The sequence below is a fragment of the Vipera berus genome (assembly GCF_964194415.1).
Source record: "Vipera berus genome assembly, chromosome: 1".
Taxonomy (NCBI): Eukaryota; Metazoa; Chordata; class Lepidosauria; order Squamata; family Viperidae; genus Vipera; species Vipera berus.
In genome coordinates, this window is record NC_138202.1 from 21,961,546 (window position 1) to 21,984,415 (window position 22,870).

Consider the following 22,870-nt stretch of genomic DNA (forward strand, 5'->3'; position numbering starts at 1 on the left):
TTATTATTATTATTATTATTATTATTATTATTATATGAAAAAGATGCTAAAACATCTGGATTTTATAAAGAACAGACAGAATTTGACCAGATACTATTGACATCAGATGAAAAATTGATTAAGAAACTGCATAAGGATGTGTTAAGTTTAAAGATGGAATAGGAACAAGTTAAAGAAACAAGGATAATATGGGAAATTTTCTTTAGCCATAACATAGAATAGGGACCACTGCGGTGGGAAGGTAACAGCGTTCCGTGCGCCTTTGGCGTCTAGTCATGCTGGCCACATGACCATGGAGACGTCCTCGGACAAGCGCTGGCTCTTCGGCTTTGAAACGGAGATGAGCACCGGCCCCTAGAGTCGGAAACGACTAGCACGCATGTGCGCGGGAACATTTACCTTTACCTTAGAGTTAAAAAACTGGCAAAGCCTTTGGGAAAGGAACTCCAAAATAACAAATGCGGGGGCTTACAAAGAAAACCTATATAAAATGTTTTACAGATGGCACTTAACACCTATGAGGTTAACAAAAGTGTTCAAAAATATGTCTAACAATTGTTGGAAATGTAGATAAAAACCAGGCACATACTATCATCTTTGGTGGACATGCCCTAAAGCCAAAAAATTTTGGTCAAGAATATATATATGGCTAGAGAAAATGATAAAAAAACCCATAGATTTTAAGCCAGAATTATTTTTGTTGGGTATATTTGTAGGAAATTATGAGAAAGAATGTGTATATTTAATGTTGCATGTACTAACTGCAGCGAGAATTGTATTTGCTCAACATTGGAAAGATGAAGAATTACCAGCGGAGGAAGAGGTAATTAAGAAAATTTTGGACTGTGCAGAAATGGACAGTCTTATATTGAAGATGAAAGAGAAAGAAGATTCATAATACTTTAGAACATGGGATACATTTTATCAATGGCTAGAAAAACGAGGTAGAGAGAAAGGAGTTTAACATGTACTAGTAAGCTAAATATTGGAACCCAGACCACATGTTGCTGATAAAATATTAAGGATTTGTGATTATAAAATAATAATAAAATATTTTTTTTTAAAAAAAGATCTTATAAGATTTCTGGTAATAAGTCAAAAATCTTTTGAGATCATGGCATCCTCAAACCAGACCAAGAAAATTTTAAGAGTAGAATATTTTGTAAGATGTCAACCATTTTACTATTACTACTACTACTACTACTATGTCTACTACACAGAATATGAAACCACAGCTGTGAGTTGTCTAGCTGCTGTTCATCTTCATTCACACTGATTTCTTCCCAAGAACCTAGGATGTTGTAATGTATTTGCATCGTATATGTGCAGATCCAAACAGTATGACCTTTCCAACTAAAATTGTAGGTAATGGGCAGATTTTTAAGTACCATCCAAAATTTTTGATGTGCCAATAACCAATAGCCAATGAGACTACCACCACCAAGTTATTATCCAAATATTACTAAAATTCTCATGTGTGTAATCTTTACCTCGGCAAACTGGTATTTCATAGGATAAAACCTTTTCAAACATGGTACCTCAACTTACAAAATACATCCAAAATCTGAGAGCTACAATTCCTATAGAACTGAAATTTGGCAAATTTTGTAAACTGTTTTATGACATAAACATTATCATAAAGAGTTGCCTTCAGGTTAAGATGCGGGGCCTCTAAATTTTATGAATAAATAAATAAAGCACTATGACATAATACAAAATATCATAAAACACTCCCTGTGGTCAGCTGCTGTAGTTTGACTATGTTGTACAGTTCAACATGGACTATTTTCAAAGCAGATACATCGCTGAATATCTCCCTAAATTTTTAAGAACACAATTTTAAGTGATGACAGTACATCAGATGCATTGCCTTTGTTGAAATAATTGAGGAATCTGGTGAGGTCACAGGTTATTCTAATTATTATTATGGTTGGTCATACAGTCATCTGGTGTTTAGACCAGATTTGGCCTTTTTGCTCACCTATCAAGTCATTCACAAAGACCTGAGCCAGGCAAATGTTGGTTTTTTGGATGGTGTCATTATTATTTTAAAAGTATTGGCCTCCCACTTCTTTAAAACTATCTTTATTTTAAGTTCACGGAAGGGTCACCTTTAAGATCTGTGACAGATGCTTTGTGGCCTATGGATATTACTGATCCTCAGGGTTCAAAGCTTTAGATTACATGGAGGAACTCTTTCCCAATACAGGCAATCCTCCTCTTACAACAGTTCATTTAGTGACCATTCAAAGTTACGACGACACTGGAAAAAATGACTTATGACTGTTTTTCACATTTACGACCATTGCAGCATTCCCATGGTCACATGATCAAAATTCAGACACTTGGCAACTGGTTCATATTTATGACCGTTGCAGTGTCCCAGGATCATGTGACCAGCTTTCGCAACCTTCTGAAGAGCAGAGTCAATGGGGAAGCCAGATTCACTTAACAACCTTGTTACTAACATAACAACTGCAGTGATTCACTTAACAACTGTGGTAAGAAAAGTCATAAAAAGGGGAAAACTCACTTAACAAATATTTCATTTAGCAACAGAAATTTTGGGCTCAATTGTAGTTGTAACTCGAGGACTAACTGTACTGCAAGATCTTGTTCTAATATCAAAATTATAAAGAATAACATGCGGTCATAAGCCTCTGCCATTTGTTATAAAGATGCTTAAAAGGGATAAGGAAAGAGGAACTGCATGTACCAAATCTCCATGACATTCAAAGCATATATAAACTAATAAATGTGCTTCAGAGTTACAACTTCACAATACAAGTATTACAATATGCACAAAACCTTGAGAGGTTAGTATTTTTTCAACGAATTCATATAGACATTGACCCACTTTCAAAACTGTTCTGATGCTTGGTAAGAATTATTTTGTCCTTTGAAGATTGCAGTGGAAGAGAAAGAAAATATTAGAAAGATTGTAGGAAAGGGGTGGGGGTGTCAGAGGTTGTGTGTTCTCACCTACTTTAGATTCTATCCTCATCCACAGCTTGCTTCAGTATTTCCCACCATGGGATCCATCAAACAAATTACTCTTGGTTTGGTATTCCATGTATATATATAAATTCAGACACCCTAACCACTGGGCAAGTCCCATGGTTTATGGCTTAAGGTACTATGCATAGTTTATTCAATGAAACAGGCTTAATGTTCGGTAATGTGTGGATCCAATCCTCCCTCCCTCTCTCTCCACACACACACACACACACACAAACATATAAATGGGTGAAAGTCATCCAGCATACCAAGCTACACAAAAACCATATTTTTCACAGAATCAATTAACAAGAACTTAGAAGTCAAATAGGATTCTTAGAGTCTGGCTCTTTTAAAGGCACCTAATAGCTTCCAAAATAACTTTCAATGGGAAAATGAAATGGTCAACTCTTACCTCCAAAATACTACTCACAACAATTATTTTTTAAGAAATAGTGAGGTGGGGAGAAACAGAATTAATGTAATGTGGAAATGTAAGACATTCCTGACACAGGAAAGCCAGTTGGGTGACTTTGGGCCACTCAGCTTCTCTCTCAGGCTTAGGAAGAAGACAGTGGCAAACCACTTCCAAAAACGTTATTTTAAAAAAAACCAAAAACCTTCAGGAATTTGTACAGCCCAGGAGTCAAGAATAACTTAAAAGTGCACACACAAAGGAAAAAAGGAGATGAAAATAAGTTATGACGTAATATAAACCCGTTTCATGTTATCATATACCATCAGAAAAGAATGCTAACTTTAAAACTATTAAGGATTAGCAACTTCCTTCTCTCTCTCTCTCTCTCTCTCTCTCTCTCTCTCTCTCTCTCTCTCTCTCTCTCTCTCTCTCTCTCTCTCTCTCTCTTAAAAGACAGTCTTTGTGATTGGACAGCCAACCCTCTCGTTAAATGCATTATAAGGAGTAAAGTACTGCTACAATAAAATATTAAATAAGGTTTGGTCAAGACAGAATGTCCTTCAGTCATCATGTCCCACAAAAGGGATATGTGGTAAGATTCAGTTTATTTGGGTCTCTCCAATGACCAGGCTGCTTTTGACTGATTCAGCTCTTTTAAACCATCCATCCTTTAAAAAATCCTTATGCATGAGCAATCATACACAAGGGGAAGAAAAATCAAACATGTTAATGGCACATCCAGAAAAACAAAAATCCAAATCAATAAGACACAATAAGGCAACAATAAGAAACAGCAGAGCAGAATATAAAGCAGAATATACTGCTGAGGTTTGTTTGTTGGTTGATTTTTAAAATTAAACTTGTACAAGGATCTTTAAACACAGCACACTGTAAAGTGTGATTAAATATTTTGACTCAGGACTTGAAAGTACAGTGGGAGGATAAATGTTTCAATCTTTAAGCCAACAGTTCCAAACCTTAGGTGCCAACATGAGAAGACCTGATCCTACTTGGGTATCCAAAAGGTGGACCCAAGAAAGAATATGATCCAGTAGACTCTCTTGCTCCAACTGAGTTATAAATTAATGGTTTGAATTCATCCTTCTGACATACATGATCCCATGAATAGGCTTGAAAAAAACATCAAGGGGTGAGGTTCACATTTGGGCATTCACATTCTTATTACTTCCCAGTCAAGCTTGCACTGAACCACATTCATGCATTCAACTGTGATTCATCAAATATTGAGGAAAAGTATTGGTGTGGATGCCTATTTGAAGAAGACCATAAAGTGAATATGTGCAATCTCATCTAACATCATAAGAGAATGCAAACACATTGAATGAGCAGCTGAAGATTGAAAGCAATATGAAATTGTCAATGGAGAGAAATTAGAGGAAAGGAGCATGGCATAAAAAATAGCTTTCCTTGTGCCTAATGATGGACAATGTGTTTGAAAACAGCTAACCTGTGACAGGGTTTTCTGAGGGCTGTTATGCTGCTAACATTAAGTGTGATTAAGTAAAAAGATTGGCTTTTCTAAATCATCTATTTCCCCTCTGCTCTCTTCCTTAGACAATTAAAATCCTGCTAGCATCAGCTATGAGCTCTGTAAATTGAAGGAGAGTTCTCAACATCTATAGGACTTCCCTTGAAGATGCTTTGGAGAATTCTTCTAAGATAGAAAGTGGTAATTTTTATTTTTTTAAGAAGAAATGGGAATACCAACTGCAGGCTTATAATTACTTTCCAGATCCAGTCCAGTTCTAGCCAGCAACTCAAGCTCTTTTGTACCACAAAACGTACCTCTTTAAATTCTGGGTGAAATCCTTCATTTTATTGTATCTCAACAATATCTTTTGAAAAGATACAGAAAGCCTAATCCATTTCAATTTTTTAAACAGTGTTGGGGAGAGGAGAGGAGAGGAGAGGAGAGGAGAGGGGAGGGGAGGGGAGGGGAGGGGAGGGGAGGGGAGGGGAGGAGGGGAAGGGAGGGGAGGAGATGCTGGTGATGACCTATAAAGCCCTGAATGGCTTGGGTCCGGGATATCTGAGGGAACACCTGCTGCCGGCATCAAGCTCCCTTCGTCCAATGCGCTCCCACAGGGAGGGTCTTCTCAGGGTGCCGCCGATAAAAGACTGTCGGCGGATAACACCCAGGGGAAGGGCCTTCTCTGTGGGTGCGCCTGCCCTCTGGAACCAGCTGCCCATGGAGCTTAGGACTGCCCCCGACCTCCGCACATTTCGCCGGGACCTGAAAACCTGGCTCTTTGAGCTCTCCGGCCAAGGCTGAGAATTTTTAACTGGGGTTTTTAATTCTAGGGATGATTTAATCTTTTTAATTTGTTTTTAACTTTTGTATTAGTTGTTTTAAATGCCCTGTAAACCGCCCTGAGTCCTTCGGGAAAGGGCGGTATATAAATTTAATAAAATAAATAAATAAATAAATAAGAGAGGAGAGCACTCTGAAAAAGTAAATTATTCTATGAATATGCTTGTTTGGGAACTAAGCGCAACACATTAAACACATATTAGCATGTTAATAGCTCGGCATGTTTTTCAGACATGAGCCTGAAAAGGAAGACAATTATATATTCAGGATTCAAAACCTTCATCAAAATTTCAACGGGGATATATGAACAGAGACAAATCAGGAACCACAGGGAGGGGTGGGAGAAACCAAATTAAAACTTCTCTGAGAGATTGGTTAGCTAGCCTCCAACCGAACATGTCTAGCACAGGAAGCTACCACTGAAGAGACATCTACTCTCCAGATACTATGTTGGTTCTTAGTTACAGAAGCACCTAAGCAGGTCAGTTAAGGCCTTAATAGATTAACACATGCACATATTAGTCATTTGGTCAATTTCAACATTGGTTGATTTGTGAGTGCAGATAGGTGCTATAGCTTAGGGTGTGGGGCTCATAAGCTTTTGAGTCAATGCACGCTGAGAGCCCTGCAAAAAGGGTTATTTGAAGAAACAGATTAAGCAGTCTTTACATGCCAACGTCATCCTGAAGAGAAATAAAGCTGCTGCAGATCTCCATAAACAAAATAAAAATCTCCCTGCTGGAAACCGCAGATCACAGAGTCCCTTTACACCAACTCTGGGGCAGCTCTTCAGCGGAGAAACCATGTTCTGAGCTCTACCTGTAAGCAGAAAAGTTCATCTGGGTGGAGCAAAGCATAACCTTGTCCACATATTGCTATCCCTGTGTGGTGCATGGAACAATGGGGTGCTGCAAACATCCCCCTTGGCTGATCTATTAAAAGCTGTTAAGTGCAGTTTCTCCTGACAGGGCAGTCAGCAGAGTAGAAGATGCTGTGATGTTAATAGCTGAACTTCTTATTGCTCATTGCCATTATGATGGGCCTTGCTTACTTCTGCAATCTTATTTGTAAATTTATATTTTAGCCACGTCAGCCACCATGATCTGAATCTAGTGGGATAGTATAAGCCCACGTTGTTGTATGGAAAGAAGCAAAATCCATTTCTGTAAGAACTGCCCATCTAACACAAGGACACATCCAACTTCAGCATTCAATTACCTTCAGACTCTTCACTCTGGGAAATCTCTTGTCTTGGCACACAAAATGGAAACATCACTATCCCTTTGTTGTTTTTCCTTTCTGCTGCTGACTTGTAGTATACAAGACGTTGTATTGTCACCTATCCCAAAAGGCCAAAGCAGTCCAAGTAAATATACTGACATTGGATTTGTACTGTAAAGCCTTTGGCACTCACTGACATTAGGTAGAAACACTGGGAGTCCATTCAATATGAATTTGGCTTCAGTTGAAGCCAATTGATGTTTATTTTCTGAATAAGATCAGGACAGGCATCATGATACTTAACAGTTAGTGTGGGCAACAACTCCACCATCCTTTGCAACAAGCCGTGCTAATAGAGGCTATAAAGGTAAAGGTAAAGGTTCCCCCGCACATGCGTGCTAGTCGTTTCCGACTCTAGGGTCCGGTGCTCATCTCCGTTTCAAAGCCGAAGAGCCAGCGCTTGTCCGAGGACGTCTCCGTGGTCATGTGGCCGGCATGACTAGACGCCAAAGGCGCACGGAACGCTGTTACCTTCCCACCGGAGTGGTCCCTATTTTTCTACTTGCATTTTTTACGTGCTTTCGAACTGCTAGGTTGGCAGAAGCTGGGACGAGTAACAGGCGCTCACTCTGTTACGCGGCACTCGGGATTTGACCCGCCAAACTGCCGACCTTCCGATCGACAAGCTCAGCGTCCTAACCCACTGAGCCACCGCATCCCTATAATAGAGGCTAATCAAAGTTTAATCCCATGCACCTGTAGGATGATATGCTTTCACAGAGACCTAAAAAAACAAATTGTGCATGTAAACAGTATTAATTCTTCTTGATGTAACAACTGGGCCAAAATAATCATCATGCGAATAGGCCATGAGAAACAGGAGTCAATCCTTGATTGAGTTTCAATATAAACGTACAGCAATTTGCCACCTTGCCTTCATTCTTTGTTGTCCAAGCCATGGTGGCCTTTGAATCTTTGGCACAACAGCTGGATTGGAGAAAGGCAACAGCCTCCCACAAACGCTAATCAAGCTTGGATCGATTGACCCTACATCTTTAGGGCCTTTGGGGGACTCCAGCAGTTTTTGAGAACTGCCTCTTGAACAGAGAACTTTAAATGTATCCACCCTATTCAGGCAAAGTTACATTAATGATCCCAATTTTGCTATCCCTCCTACACCAACAATGACTCCTTTAGAGCCATGCTGTGCCCTCTTCTATCTGCCTTTTTTTAGTTAAAAGATTTCTCTGCAAAACCCTACTTGAATTAAAAGATGGAAAATATGGGAAAGCAAGCATTTCATTATTAAGCATCATTAGGCTTGTGTTTGTTCTCCATTTAATTCATATATGCAGATTTAAAAACCATTCATGTTAGGCTTGATAAAGGGGTAATTTTAAAAGTGGATTCTCTTCCCTCCCTCAAGAAAATAAAGTGAGTATGCTAAACAAATAGACCCTTTGTTCAGCTTTCTAAAAGCTTTTAAATGCTTTCAGCTTCCCACAAGTGCCAGAAATACACAGCACCACACAGAGCAGTCACCATTTCCAGCAGATAAAGAAAATGAGAGTGGAGTTGTATTGTAACTGATGTTGAGCTCAGGAAAGGATCTTATAACTTTCACATCATGATGAGACAAAATTTGAATACTTCAAATTTCATATTGGTTTTCTATCTCTCATAATCTCATTCTTTTCTCCACCACAAAATTAATTTTAAAAAGTCAGCTTGGGCAATACTGTTGGGAGTATTCTGCAGGCTGTCTAGTTACCTACTCAGAACTACAATCCCCAGAATCCCTGGGTAGGTCAAACGTAAATTGATTCAACCCATAATATAAATATCATTAAGGAGTTGTAAAAACCCAAGAGATCTTTTGCCTATCAACTCTCCCATCCTTACATGAGGATTCTAGAATGCAATACAATATACTTATTGGCATGTGTAATATTACTAAAAAGTCCAAAAACAAAAGTTTTTAAAAGAAAAAAAATCAGTTAAATACTCCAAACTACACAAGAATAGCCCTAAATCTTTGCAATGGTCTTGAATCTTTCTTTTTATTTATATTTATTTATAAAACACATTTCTATGGCCACTCAACACCTCAATGACTTTGGGTGATTTACAAATTAAAAAAAACAAAGAAACATCACAATATGGCAAAAGTACTATCAACACTCAGAGGGTCAATAAAAACCCACTTCCCTATCAAACATATCCTAAGGGAGCCTGCTAAGCACCATATTCCAAGGACTAGAACCATATTAACAGCATACAGGTTACTAGCAAATGAAATATCTGAGGATTTGTTGTTCCAGATGGCAGGCACCATGACAGAGAAGACACCCATACTGGGTCCTGCAAGATGAATACTCTTTAACGAGGGGACCTGAAGCATGCCAGCTCCAATTGTACAGGACAAGCATAAACTATGGAACCAGAAGGCAGGACATGAAGTAATGGGTAGAAGAATGGTATAAGGCTTCTGCTTTGATTGGACTAGAAGACCTCTGAGGTCCCTTCCAGTCCTATGATTCTATGTTCTTTGTTTGACAGCAATATTTGCAGGACAATTTGCTGGTCCAAAGGGAATGTCCAGGTATAAAATAAAGCAAACAAGCAGACTGTCAATTGTGTCCACTCCTAAACTCAGATCTTGCAACAGATAAACTTGAATCTCTGCTACATATTAGTGGTAGCTGTGGGCTACAGTGTTCTTCTCAAAACTCTACATTGTAACTCCTAAAACTCTTCCAAATGTTGCCATATCATTCCTTTAAGGTGTTGTTGTTAGTGGCAAAGTCATGTCCGACACATCGCGACCCATAGACAACGTTCCTCCAGGCCTTCCTGTCCTCCACCATCTTCTGGAGTCCATTTAGGCTCACACCTACTGCTTCAGTGACTCCATCCAGCCACCTCATTCTCTGTCATCCCCTTCTTCTGTTGCCCTCAACCTTTCCCAGCATTAAGCTCTTCTCCAGTGAGTCCTTCCTTCTCATTAGGTGGCCAAAGTACTTGAGTTTTAGTTTCAGGATCTGGCCTTCTAAAGAGCAGTCAGGGTTGATCTCCTCTAGGACTGACCGGTTTGATCGCCTTGCAGTCCAAGGGATTCGCAGGAGTCTTCTCCAGCACCATAGTTCAAAGGCTTCAATTCTTTGGTGCTCAGCCTTTCTTATGGTCCAACTTTCATAGCCATACATTGCAACTGGAAAGACCATAGCCTTGACTATACGCACTTTTGTTGGCAGGGTGATGTGTCTGCTTTTTAGTGTGCTGTCTTCCTTTAAGATAGAAGGGGACAATCATTATTAAAGGGTGGTCATCAGTTACATTGTAATTTTAACTATAGTTCTACTTACATTAAATTAAAATTTATTTTTGTCTTGCCTCGGCTGCTTCTTTGTCCTAACACTCTCATATATTTTTATTGCAGCCCCTGGCATGATTTCCAGTGGGCCAATGCAGTCTTGATTATGCACTCTGTAACTTGATCTACTCATGTTACATGATTTGCTGAAGAAGTCATAATGATCTACTCCACAGATCATGTTAAGTAATAAAAGCTTGCTTTACAAACCACAGTGGCTGGGTTTCTACCCCAGGCCCAAAACAAACAAATCACACCACTGTGTATGTGGAAACCTTGCCTTTCTTAGAAAAGGACAGCTTAAACCTTTGCTTCAAATCTTTCCATCTCCAAATAGCCCTTGTCAAATGCTCTTCTCTCCAGAATGCAGGATCCTGGTCTCTGGGTTGAAGTTGGAGAAAATCTAGATGGGGCAGAAATTTGAAGACCTTCTTCAAATACTCCAGCATCACTACTTTGAGTTAAAACTAAACAAAACAAAAGGTGTGTGGATATCTACTTTAAGGACCCAGGAAATTTGCCTACTCTATTGCAATTCTTTCCCTCTGGAATCATCTCCCTTTTGAGATCCATGTGGCTCCCACTCCTATGTTGTTCAACCTGATCATTCTCCCAGGCTTTGAGGGGATAGGATGATTATGGAGCCCCTTCATTGGCTTGGTTTTGTTTTGTTTTTTGTTCTTTTGTACTTTGATGTTCTAATTTGCTGTATTAAAGTTGGATTTTAGTTGTAAAAACTCCACAGTCATCTGGGAGATAGGCTGCCTATACACTTAATTTAATTTAATTTAATTTAGATTACTAATTAAATAAATTATTATCAGGGTTTTTGTGCTTGGCTCTAGAAAAGTTAGCAGCTCTATGCATTTTTCTTACTCTGTAACATTGTGGGGTCAACAAGTCAACATTCATCCAGGATAATCCAGAACCAAATGTTTCAGTGATATAGAAGAGCAGCCTAAGCTGGAAGGCAGAATTAAATGTGTCATCAGTTTGAAGTCACTATGTTACCACAAGAGATCCAAGACCAGCCCCCTGTAAATTCCATTGTTCCCTATCTAGCATTAATTTAGGTATGAACATTAATTAACTACATTGTTGTATAGAGTTGCAATAATAAACTCTTTTGCACTTTGAACCCAATGAATGCTTCTAGTTATTTTCACCTGACATTAATCTAATTCATGGAGGGGGGCTAGACTTGGGTCTCTCATTGGCAATGCAATGACTCCAAACTGATGGCACACTTAACCCCACCTTCCAACTAAGCTTGTTCTTTTCCTTCATCATAAGCCAAAAGCACACGATCATTCTACTTTGCTGACATTAAGCAGTTGTGAGCTGGTCCAGACTTTGCACAGAAGATCATCTGAGAACTCTCAAGCTAGATCCATACACATTGTTACACTAGGCTAAAATGGGATGCTGGGCATAGTTTATGATTCATGCATTGTGAGGAATCCACTCATTAGCATAGCTTGCTCTAGGAGCCAGGCCATCACATGATGCCATAGAATATGGCCTATTTGTTTGTGCACAGCATGCTAGCTATATACAGGAAATGTGTTTTGTTAATACAAAGGTTTACTGTAGCTAGAGAGTTCCAATGCAGAAGAGATGGTATGTAATTAGGCCAAATTGGATTCATTCAAGTTAGACCCTTCCAGTTGTTTTAAATTACAACACTGCCAATTGTACCAAAAACTGAATGGAAAAGGTAAAAGAGGACAACTGCACTGGGTGAATCCATAATTCATTCCAGAATCAAAGCGATTGATTCTACATAGAATTACCATCCACTCTCTAACCTGCTGAACTGGAGCATCTCAGATTCAGAAATTAATTACCTTCCTTCTACCTATTTGCAGAGTAAAATCCCTGATTGAGTCTTCTTAGCCCTGGCAAAATATTAATCATAATATTCATACTTGTGTCAAGATCCTAGATTATTTTCAGTAAATGTTATTTTTAAATAAAAACCCATCTGCCAGCATTCTGCTGCGATTAAAAGCTATCTGACAATTCAGATCAAGGATGTAACGCTTTCAAAGCTACCTGACAGAAATGTTGTCAGGGAATGTTGCTTCTAGAGAAAAAGAAGTGTTCACTGGTCAATTAGAAATTGAGAAAATTAGCTGATTCTAATCTTGCTTCCCTCTGAAATGCACAGGATTCTCCTCCAAGCAAGAACTTTGAAATGTTTACCTCTAGATCAGAAGCATACCAGTTTGAAGAGTTATATCCAAGGGCAGCAGAAGACATAGTACTGAGTCAACACTTTCAGGCTTTTAAGAATATTGTTTGGAATGTTAGGTGTTTTTTGTTTGAGGCTGTTGTGGTTCTTTTCAAAGACTTTATCTCAGGAGTGTTTTTTCTTTTTTCTTTTGAAAAAGAAAAAGGGAAACCGCACATCTGGTTATTTTTAACATTCAACCACCAAAAAGTAATGGCACTATCTTAGAAGTGGTGGGTCTCCAAACATAAGTCCAGACATGCAGGCAAGCCAAAATTTGTCCACTTTTGCTTCATATATTTTATCACTATAATTTATATGCCACTCAATGTAAAATAAAAAGTCTCTAAGAAGTTTGCAAGTAATGTGAAAGTAAAATAGAAAGAATAACCAAGGAAACATAACAAAGCCAATGATAGTCAATCTTCCTGTCCATTAAGGAAAAATTGTCATGATAACAATTGCCTATTGCAGGAAGCAGATGTAGAGACTATCAAACACTTTCCAGAGCAACCAGGTCTTGGTGGCCTCCTTGAATGCCCACAGGATCGATGCTAACTTGATCTCAGATAGAACCCTATTCCAAAGGAAAAGGGGAAGCAACAGAAAAGATGTCTCTTTGTGGTTCCTGAGAAGAATGTCCATTTAACTAAGAGTTAAGAATTAGTTAAGAATTTATTGAATGGAAACAAACTTCTAGAAGAAAATGGTCCTGAGCCATATAGGGCTTTGAAGATAACAACCAACATCTTGAACTTCATTCAGAAACTAACTGGCAACCAATGCAACTCTCTCACAATAGGCGTGTTAATTGGGAGACACTTGTTTAAACTATTGCATTATGGTTTAGCTCTAGCTTCCAAATGGTCCTCAAGGGCAGCCCCAGGTAGAGCAAACCGCATGAATCTGAGAGTGATTCAAAGAGGGGTGAAGATAAGCAGGGTCTCCTGGTTCCGAAACAGTTGAAAGCGGTGCACAAGATGGAGTTGTACAAAGCCCCACCACTACATTCTTTAGAGGCTTAGCTAATTACCAAACACATTAATTGTGAGACAAGTGAAGAAATTGTACACAAAATGACATGCATTCCCATGGTTTCTCTGGTAGGATCCCAAGCCATTATTTTTTGCATATTATATGAACTAAGTTACTTCATGAAATACCATAGGCTTCATTTGTTAGGGCAATATTGGGGGAGGGGTTAGCAAGCCAAAAATGTAGCATGATGTTTAGACATAGCCTACTAACTTTGCATTATGCAAACACAGACTCATGTACATGAAGTACATGCATGACATTCTTCAAGGCAGGAGTAATATTAACATGCATTTCCCAAAGAATGTACAACCACCAGCTACTTTTTTCTTTAGCTGTTTGTTTAATCCAGAACTCAACATGACTCCTTTAGCAGATTCTGCAAAATAGAAGATGCTTCCACATATTAACTAGCCATCCTTTGATAGCCGGTGGCTGCTAGCTATAAAGCACACTAAGCCTTTGGAGGGAGTAAAAGATACAAAACAAGTATTTTGCTTTCATTTCTCATGAAAAAAAATATTATCCAAATGTCAGGCGTTTCATGCACATGCTATTTACTTTTGATGATGGCAGCAGCTAATTAAAGCTGCTTGAAAGGCCTGCTCTATTCATGGCCAGGTCTTCTCTGCTTGACTTGAATGTTTCTTTAAACAGATACATATAGCAAAACTGCAAACCTCCCTTCCCACAAGAAATGTGACCCAGTAAAAGACTGTCCCCTAAAGTTTTTACCCACTTAGGGAAATGGGGAAAAGGGAAAAGGGACATTATGCAAACATTTAATACAATATCCAAGCCGTGTTGTATTTGCTGTTTATGGGTGTCCATTAACACTACTTTCCACCTTCTTTTTTCCCAGAAGGAGCCCAAGGCTGGAAAATTAGATCTAAGCATCCTCCAATACTTTCTCATTGCTCATCTAGACATTCTTGCAACACTGAAGATGCTCAGCTCAATTTTCCTCCTGCAACAGAAATGCTTCAGGCAGGAAGTGAACTACTGTATAAACTGGAATCCCAGAATCAAATACAATCATCATTACCCAGATGGTCATTACCTTCATCACAGTTGCCAAACATCTATTAAGAAAAAACTTTACAATTGTCCAAATTTCAATTCACTGTACCTATACAAACAGTACCCCCCCAAGATGGCAATTAGATGGACACACACACCCAATGTTGAATGAGCAAGAGGATGGCATCAAGATACACGGTGAAGAATGTCCATGGAAGACTTAAAGACTCTAAACATCATATGAGAAGACACTGAAGTATTCGCCCCAAACCTAAAATGCTGGAGATCCCTTGCTACCCAATATGCTACATAGAATGGGAGGGTCTAATGCTAATGCTAAATACAAACAGCCAGAGCGAAATGGCACATAGAAAAAATTTACCTGCTGTGAACTCTTTATGGTGTCAGAAAGGCCATCCTGCCAGTAAACACTCAACTCCATCCAGTTGTCCAGACTCTACCCCAAATTGAGATATTATAGGGTTGTAAAAAGGGAGTTTAAAAAAGGATAGCAAGGATGTGGGTACAAAAATTCCACAGAAGTGTAGAACCTAAATGAAATTCAATATATGTGTATCTCTTCCTTCCTTATTTTAATATCTATCTATCTCCAGACTCAACAGGATGACCCCTTCAGTGTTCAGCATTATTCTGACCAGGTATACACATCCAAAAGTAATTAAAAGTAATGTGATTACTCTTTCATACTCCTTATTTAGCACTGAACAAATAGCAAACCAAACCCATCCTTCATTAACCAAGTTAGACCCATAGATCCATTTGCCATTTGCCATCCGATGCTGTGCTCTCTTTGTCAAAACCAATTGAGCTGAATGAGCACCTTGCATTCCATAGAGAACCTTGTATACACAGAGCCGAATAATTTGAAAATGTTTATGTGTGTCTGAGGGAGGGGTTGTAATCAAATATAAATACCGGTACTAAGTCAATCATGATGCCAAAATACAGGTCCCATTATAGATTTCTAGGAGCTATAAAGTCAACCAAGACAATCAACAGATGGTAGATTGTTTATGGATTCAGTGTAACCAAGTAGGGAGCCTGGGTCCTTTAGATAACCCAGTTTAGACAAATTCATTCTGCACTTGTCCACTCCCACATGCCCATCCTCCAAACCTTGTGAAACTACTTCAGAACTTCCACACCACATTCTCCACAGGCATCTTTAATGATCATCCAGTCACATATTAGCACAAGCATTGAGACCTGAGGATACCATCAAGCATGTTAGCAAACATCAAGTGAGTTTCCATACTGGCCATCCCACTAAAGTCTTTTTTTTATATCACTGGAAAAACCTAAAAGCAAGAAATCATGCCTGGCTTTTCTCTCCTGCTTCTGCTAAAGCAACCGAGGAAGGAACAGTGCCTGCTTTCCGCTGCAGAATCCAGCATCCTGTCAAAACCTTTGCTCCTCAGACATGCATAAAATCCATTTCTTCTCTTTGTGTGTCAGTAACTTAAGGGAAGAAGAGCAGGGATGGCTTTGCCTTTCCATCTGAGCTACAGCCAGCATTCTCTGCATCAGAAGGCTGTTGCCAGGGAAATGAGATGAATTTTAGAAGGGAAAGCAAGGCTGGGGAGCAGCTCCTTTCAGGTGGAGAGGGAGAGGAGGAGGACTTGGGTAAGTAGAGGGACATTTAGGCTAATATCTGGTCTCTTCGCAAAAGGGAAGCCATTTCTACACACACCACAGATTCACAATTGCCGCAGCAAAAGCCTGGCACAGAAGTCAAGGCTGGCTGGCTGCCTGCCTTGGGAGGAAATGAATGAACAGTCCTTCCCCCAACTCACTCTGCTAATGTCAGCCTGGGATTTGCATGGCACAAACAGGTGCCAACCTTCAAATTGGGCACCCATTAGTCAACAGGGCCAACTGCTGTTCATAAAACTGCTCTGCCAGCTTCCCAGCTAAGACTGATGCCCACTCAACTGCTTCCAGAGGGTTAAACACCATCTCCCCCTGGCTGCCAACCCAAGTTTATTCCCACCTCCATAACACAGTTCGGAAATGTAAGCGAGGGTTATTTTTAGCCCACTTCAAATATATAGAAACACACACACACACAGAGAGATGCTCAGTGCTTCCTCTCTCCCCCCCTCCATGCCAAGCATGCACACCATACTGAATGCCATGCCAGAAATAGATCTGCAAAGTTTAATTGTAATCCCCCACCCCCCACCCGCCACTCAAGCTCCAGAGCTAATCTCACAGATGTAGGTGGAGGGTTTAAATGGCTGGATGCTAAGGAGCTCTGTCTCCACCTGCTAACAAGAGAAGCATCTTTGCCTTCTGTGGATGGGCAAAGCTGGTCCCTGGCATGTTCTCAAGCATCAATTTAGTGTTATTACAACCAGGCCCCAATCTCTCTTGGCCCAAATTAACTTGCTGGCATCCAAACATGCCCCAAGGGGAAAGAGTTACTCATGTTTAGCCTGTGGCTCACACACTTGATTGGGGAAGAGGCAGTGGGCAGAGGAACCAGGCAACCTACTCATAGAGCAAGCATAAGTGATGACAAGTGGGGAGGGGGGGGAGAGAGAGAGCAGATAAACCACTGATGGGGGGGACAGCCCCTTCCCAAGCCTAGGGAAAAGCTGCACTCCAGCAAGCTCATCCAAGAATCCTTAGAGCCAGAGGGAGGAAATCTCCTGCAGGACACCCAAGCCGACCGAAACGGTACCCTTTGCGCTTATTCCTCTTTTCCACCACCACACACCGCATCCTCTTCCTCCCTCCCTCCCTCCCTCTCTCCCTCTCTCTCCCCTCTCCCTCTTTCTCTTTCTGCCCATTCATTCATTAATCCGGTCCGAGCGCCCGCACGCGCCCACACGCGCGCGTGCCGTGTACACACACAAACTATTTCTATCTTGCTCTCGCTTTGCCACCTCCGGACTTGGCGCCGTCGACTGGCTCGGCTTCTTCGGACAGCATCGCTCCTGGCAACAGCGGCGCAGAGCAACCTAAACTCTCCCGAAGCCTTCGCTCGCACTTCTTCGGCGGAGGAACCGGGAGAGTCGGGGAAGGGAGATGCCGGGGAGGGAAAAGGCGGTGGCAGCAGCGGCAGCTAAGCCGGTTACAAGCGCGCTCCTGCGGGAATCGCGAACCCCCACCCCCACCCCCAAGTTAGCAAACCGGCTTCTGAATCAGAGAAGGGGGGAGGAAGCTGCTCTCCTTGGGTACTGTACTGTTGCGCGCTGCCGGGGACGGAGGGAAAGTGGGGGTCAATTGGGAGCTTAGCCCAAGAAGGAAGCTTTGAGGGAGGGGGGGTAAAGGTCAGCCGAGGAGGGAGCTGCGTGCTTGCAAGGGCATCACGATTTTTTTCGGGGGGGGCAGGGAACAGCGGGAGGGAAATAGACAAAAAAAGAGGAAAAAGCCGCGGCTGCACTCACCGTAGACGCCTTGTCCGGAGATGCCCTCCAGCAGCACGGTGAGCAGCCACACGACCCCGTAGGCTAAATCCATCTTGGGGGAAGCAGCCACATATCCAGGCGAAGGGGACCCGGAGGGACTGGGAAAGGGAGGGGGGGAAGGAGGGAAAGAGGGGGGATCCAGGGAAGAATCTGAAACCACGCTCGCTCGCCGGCTCGGCCACGGCCCGATCGACGCCTTCGGAAGAGACAGAAGAGCCACCCCCTCCCCCCACCCCCAGCAGCAGTAAGCCGAGTCCGGTTAGAAAACAGAGGCTGCAGCGGCGTCCTTGCGTGGCGCGCTTTGCTGGGCGAGCGCCTCGGCGGCAGCGGGGAGCTCCGAAGCCATAGTGGGAGCACCCCCACCCCCAGCACGCGCTCACACACAGACACACACACACGCAGACTCACACAGGTCTGCGGGAGGAATATCTGCTCAGATCCTCCCGGAGCGCCTTTTGCTGCTGGTGATGCCGCGGCGGCTGCGGGGCCCGGGCAACTTGCCTTGGCTGGCGGACTGATTGGTCGGTTTGGCTGACAGGGCTGGGCAAGGAAAGCAAGGGAAGGGAAGCGTGCCCGGAGAGGGGGGCGGCAGCTGCGGGGCTTGCGCGCCGCGGTCACGTTGGACTCTACGTGCTCCGTGCCGGCCCTGCCAGGCGGCCAAGGCAGCACCGAGCCGGCGACGTCAACTGCGCGCCGCCGCCGCCGCCGCCGCCCCTTCTTCCTTTCGCTTTTCCTCCCCCCCCTCTCCAATGGAGCGCAATGGAATGGGAGGGGCCGCACCTCCCTCGCTCTCCCCCGGGTCCCTCTCAGCTGGCCGCTTTAGGCGAGCTCTCCGGCAGGTACCAACTTTGGGGAAGCACTGAGCTCTTCGTCGGGAGGTCGGGGCGGGTCTTCGGGTCAGATCTCCTCCGCCCTGCCTCGCCTTTGAGTTCCCCTCTGGGTTTGCCCGTTTCCTCTTTCGGACTCGCCAAAGAGTGCGGGAGGATTCGTGGGAACAAGCGAAAAGAATCCAGCGATGCGGGGTGACGCTCATCCCTAGGAGGAGGAGGCAGCCGCCCGACTTGCGTTTTCCCCTTTGGGAGAGCTTTCTGACGCTGTCAGCTTTTAGGCTTCACCGTATCCTTAATCAGTAGACCGAGGCTTACTCAGAACTGTTCGCTTTCCTCTTCCTTTCGCGTTGGACTTTAAAAGACATGCAGTTGTTCGGTAGAGATAGGACCCTGAGTTCTTTCGTATCTCCTTAGAAAGGGATCACCAGATTAATGAAACCCCACCACCTCCCTCCTATGATCTCCTTTTGAACACTAGCCATCCATTTGGACAGTTCTCTTCCGATATTGACATTTGAGTCCCTTATATCTGCTCCCAGTGCAGTGTGATTTTATTTCTCTCTCTCTCTCTCTCTCTCTCTCTCTCTCTCTCTCTCTCTCTCTCTCTCTCTCTCTCTCTCTCTCTCTCTCTCTCTCTCTCTCTCTCTCTCTCTCTCTCTCTCTCTCTCTCTCTCTCTCTCTCTCTCTCTCACACACACACACACACACACACATTTTATCTCCAAGCAGCTTCTGGTAACTGAAAAATGGATCCCAGCTTTCAGGCTACACAGCACTCCTTATCGTCTGGAGCTCTGACTGCTTTTACCTCAATAAATAACCATGTTTGACTTAGAAATACACCACATAATTTACTATACCATCTTAGGAGAGGCAGCTAAGAAGTTTGATATGTTATTGATGATGTGTGAATGACCAACACACAAACTTTCAGGCAGTCCAATTCCTAAGCAGTGAATTTTTCTTCCTCTTAAAAAAGGAAACAGGGGAGCTAAAATATGTGGTAGACACCATGCTGAAACCTTTCCCAATTCGGGGCCCTCCAGATGCATTAGATTACAGTACCAGTCATTTCAATAAGCATACTGTTATGTAGAGCACCAGTTTGGGGAAGTCTGGCTGATAGCAGCAGGAGGTTCTCACCTTGAGGTTCTCACCTACTGTATATGGAAAACATGATGAGACTCTCAATCTTCCAAGGAGCTTTCAGTCCATTGCCCAACTGTAGTAGTTGGCAGGATAACTCTCATATCTTTGTGTTCCACGATAAGCTAATTTGTTCAGATTGAACAACACTCTTTGCTATCAAGCAAGGTCTCCCTAGGGGACGCGGTGGCTCAGTGGGTTAGGACGCTGAGCTTGTCGATCGGAAGGTCGGCAGTTTGGCGGGTCGAATCCCGAGTGCTGCGTAACAGAGTGAGCGCCTGTTACTCGTCCCGGCTTCTGCCAACCTAGCAGTTCGAAAGCACGTAAAAAATGCAAGTAGAAAAATAGGGACCACTACGGTGGGAAGGTAACAGCGTTCCGTGTGCCTTTGGCGTCTAGTCATGCCAGCCACATGACCACGGAGACGTCTTCGGACAAGCGCTGGCTCTTCGGCTTTGAAACGGAGATGAGCACCGGCCCCTAGAGTCGGAAACGACTAGCACGCAAGTGCGGGGGAACCTTTACCTTTACCTTTTTTAAGGTCTCCCTGCCTCCTCCTCCTCCTCTTCTGACTCCATTCAGAAACCTGGAAGTTGGCTTAGACAATTCTTGTCTTTCCAGCTCACTGGTTATGTAGGTTCTTCTTAAGGCTTTGCTGGAAACCATCAGCAAGTTAAGTACACTCAGTGGACCATTTTGGGTGGATGGGTGCTGATTTTTGAGTTGCATAGAATTCTCTGGATGGGTTCACACACTGCAGGAAACCACAGTAGAGTCTGTTGAGAAGATACATGAACCCAGCCCGTGTCATGTATAAATCATGGGTGCATGGCAAAGTGGACAATCTAAAACCCATGTCTGCCAGCATCCAGCTGTGGTATACAAATTGGGAGAAAAACAATTTATTTGGAGGCAGAGGTTTGAGAGTGTTAGCATAAATCTTTAACAAATAGACAACTTACAAAAGGGAACATTAAGATTATTCTAGGGAAAATATACCAAGTTGTAATATGATATTATTATTGATGTATGGTTAATCTACAATTAGATTCACAAAGACTGGTGAAAACTTAATTCAAATCATAACCAAGGACTTAAGAATTATGACCCTATACAATTTCAGACAAATGGTTGTCCAGACTCATTTTGAAACCCTCCAGTAAAGGAGCACCCACAGCTTCTGCAGGCAAGCTGATTTCTCTTACAATTAGTAAGCTTCTCGTTAGTTCTAGGTTGCTTCTCTCCTTGGTGAGTTTCCAAACATTTGAGGATATAGGCAGCTCTAAGCACTCCTTTTGGGAAATTAGGGTGTTCAGATCAGATGAATTCAAAATGTCCAAATATTGAGGGAGTTCTTTAGGTAATCGTCGAGGGGCTCTAATCACAATAGGTTATTATTATTATGATTAGACGCACAATCAACCAGATGTTTAAACTGATTTGGCATTTTGACCATCTATTGAATCCTTCCCAAGGACCTGGGATGGAAAGATATTGTTTGATGGTGTTAAAGGTATTGTTGCAGGACGTAAGCTGTTCAAAGTAAAGCAATTTAAACAATGTCAGGGATGATGCTCAAATGGTGCTCCAGATGTTTTGGAACTGTCAGCCAGAAAGATGCCCAAATATTTGTAGTAATTGTCTTCATTCAGACTCTTTATGTTATTTCCATAGATTCTTCCAGTTTTCACTATTTTTCTGATGATGATGATGATGATGATGATCCCCAAAAGAAAGCTTAGACAGGAGGGGGAAAAACACCCACACACCCTCATATGTCTCCATTCTTATTAAATTTAATTCTTCCTGTTTTAAAGGTAAATTAACAGGACACTTCCTCATTCAGACTAATCCAGGAATAACTTCTGATCTTTACGGTCTCATAATGTCGTCTCTGTTCAACAGCTGAGTTTATACATGAAACCCCTGCAAAGCTTATTTGTTCTGAGGTCTTACAGCTTTGCGGAGCTCATAGAGGACTGTTTGCCACTTGCAGAAAAATTGCCATCTTCATTCTCCTGGTTCTTAAGCTTCAGACCCCAAAAATGATCTTCAAAAGGGAAAGAATGCTTGTCAGATTGATAATTTCCATCCCTCTCCCCAGGAACCACTGGGATTGTTTTCCAGAGGGTTAGATGAATTTAATGTGAAGTAAGGAAGTAATGTGAAGTAAGGCGGGTCGAATCCCGAGTGCCGCGTAACAGAGTGAGTGCCTGTTACTCATCCCAGCTTCTGCCAACCTAGCAGTTCGAAAGCACGTAAAAATGCAAGTAGAAAAATAGGGACCACTACGGTGGGAAGGCAACAATGCACCTTTGGCACCTAGTCATGCCGGCCACATGACCACGGAGACGTCCTCGGACAAGCGCTGCCTCTTCAGCTTTGAAATGGAGATGAGCACCAGCCCCTAGAGTCAGAAACGACTAGCACGCATGTGCAAGGGAACCTTTACCTTTACCTTTAAGGATAAATAAGGAGAGATGAAAATATTTTCTTTTAAAGTATGAAATGGTGATGAGGTAGTTGTTATCTTGATTTGTTTTTGTTTTTTGTGAATGAGAGTTGTTGCACAGCTTGTGACAGCTCATAATTTGTAGATTGAATATACCCAATTAAGAGACAGCAAACTGCCAGGCAAATGGACCTTGTCTAAGAGATGGCAAAAAGAGGTTGGGAGAGCATCTTTTGCTGGGATAATTTCCGCAACCACCATGAGACCAGAGGCCATCAGTTTATAATTTGTACATGCTATAGTCAGTGTTAGAGCTAGTTTAGTTCTAGTTCTGTTTTAGGCATGGAAGCTAGCTGGTGACTTTAGGCTAGTTGCTGTC

The 22,870-nt window shown here is 42.2% G+C and overlaps 1 protein-coding gene across 1 annotated transcript in view; it reads right to left on the reverse strand.

Moving 5' to 3' along the window:
* Positions 1-18,115, reverse strand: part of MDGA2 (MAM domain containing glycosylphosphatidylinositol anchor 2) — a gene marked incomplete at both ends in the record, with an annotated part of 586,749 nt that extends 568,634 nt beyond the window's left edge. The window contains one exon of the mRNA XM_081314870.1: positions 18,043-18,115. Coding sequence (XP_081170996.1) covers positions 18,043-18,115 — 73 coding nt within the window. The remainder of the gene's footprint in view (positions 1-18,042) is intronic.
* Between the last annotated feature and the right edge of the window lie 4,755 nt (positions 18,116-22,870).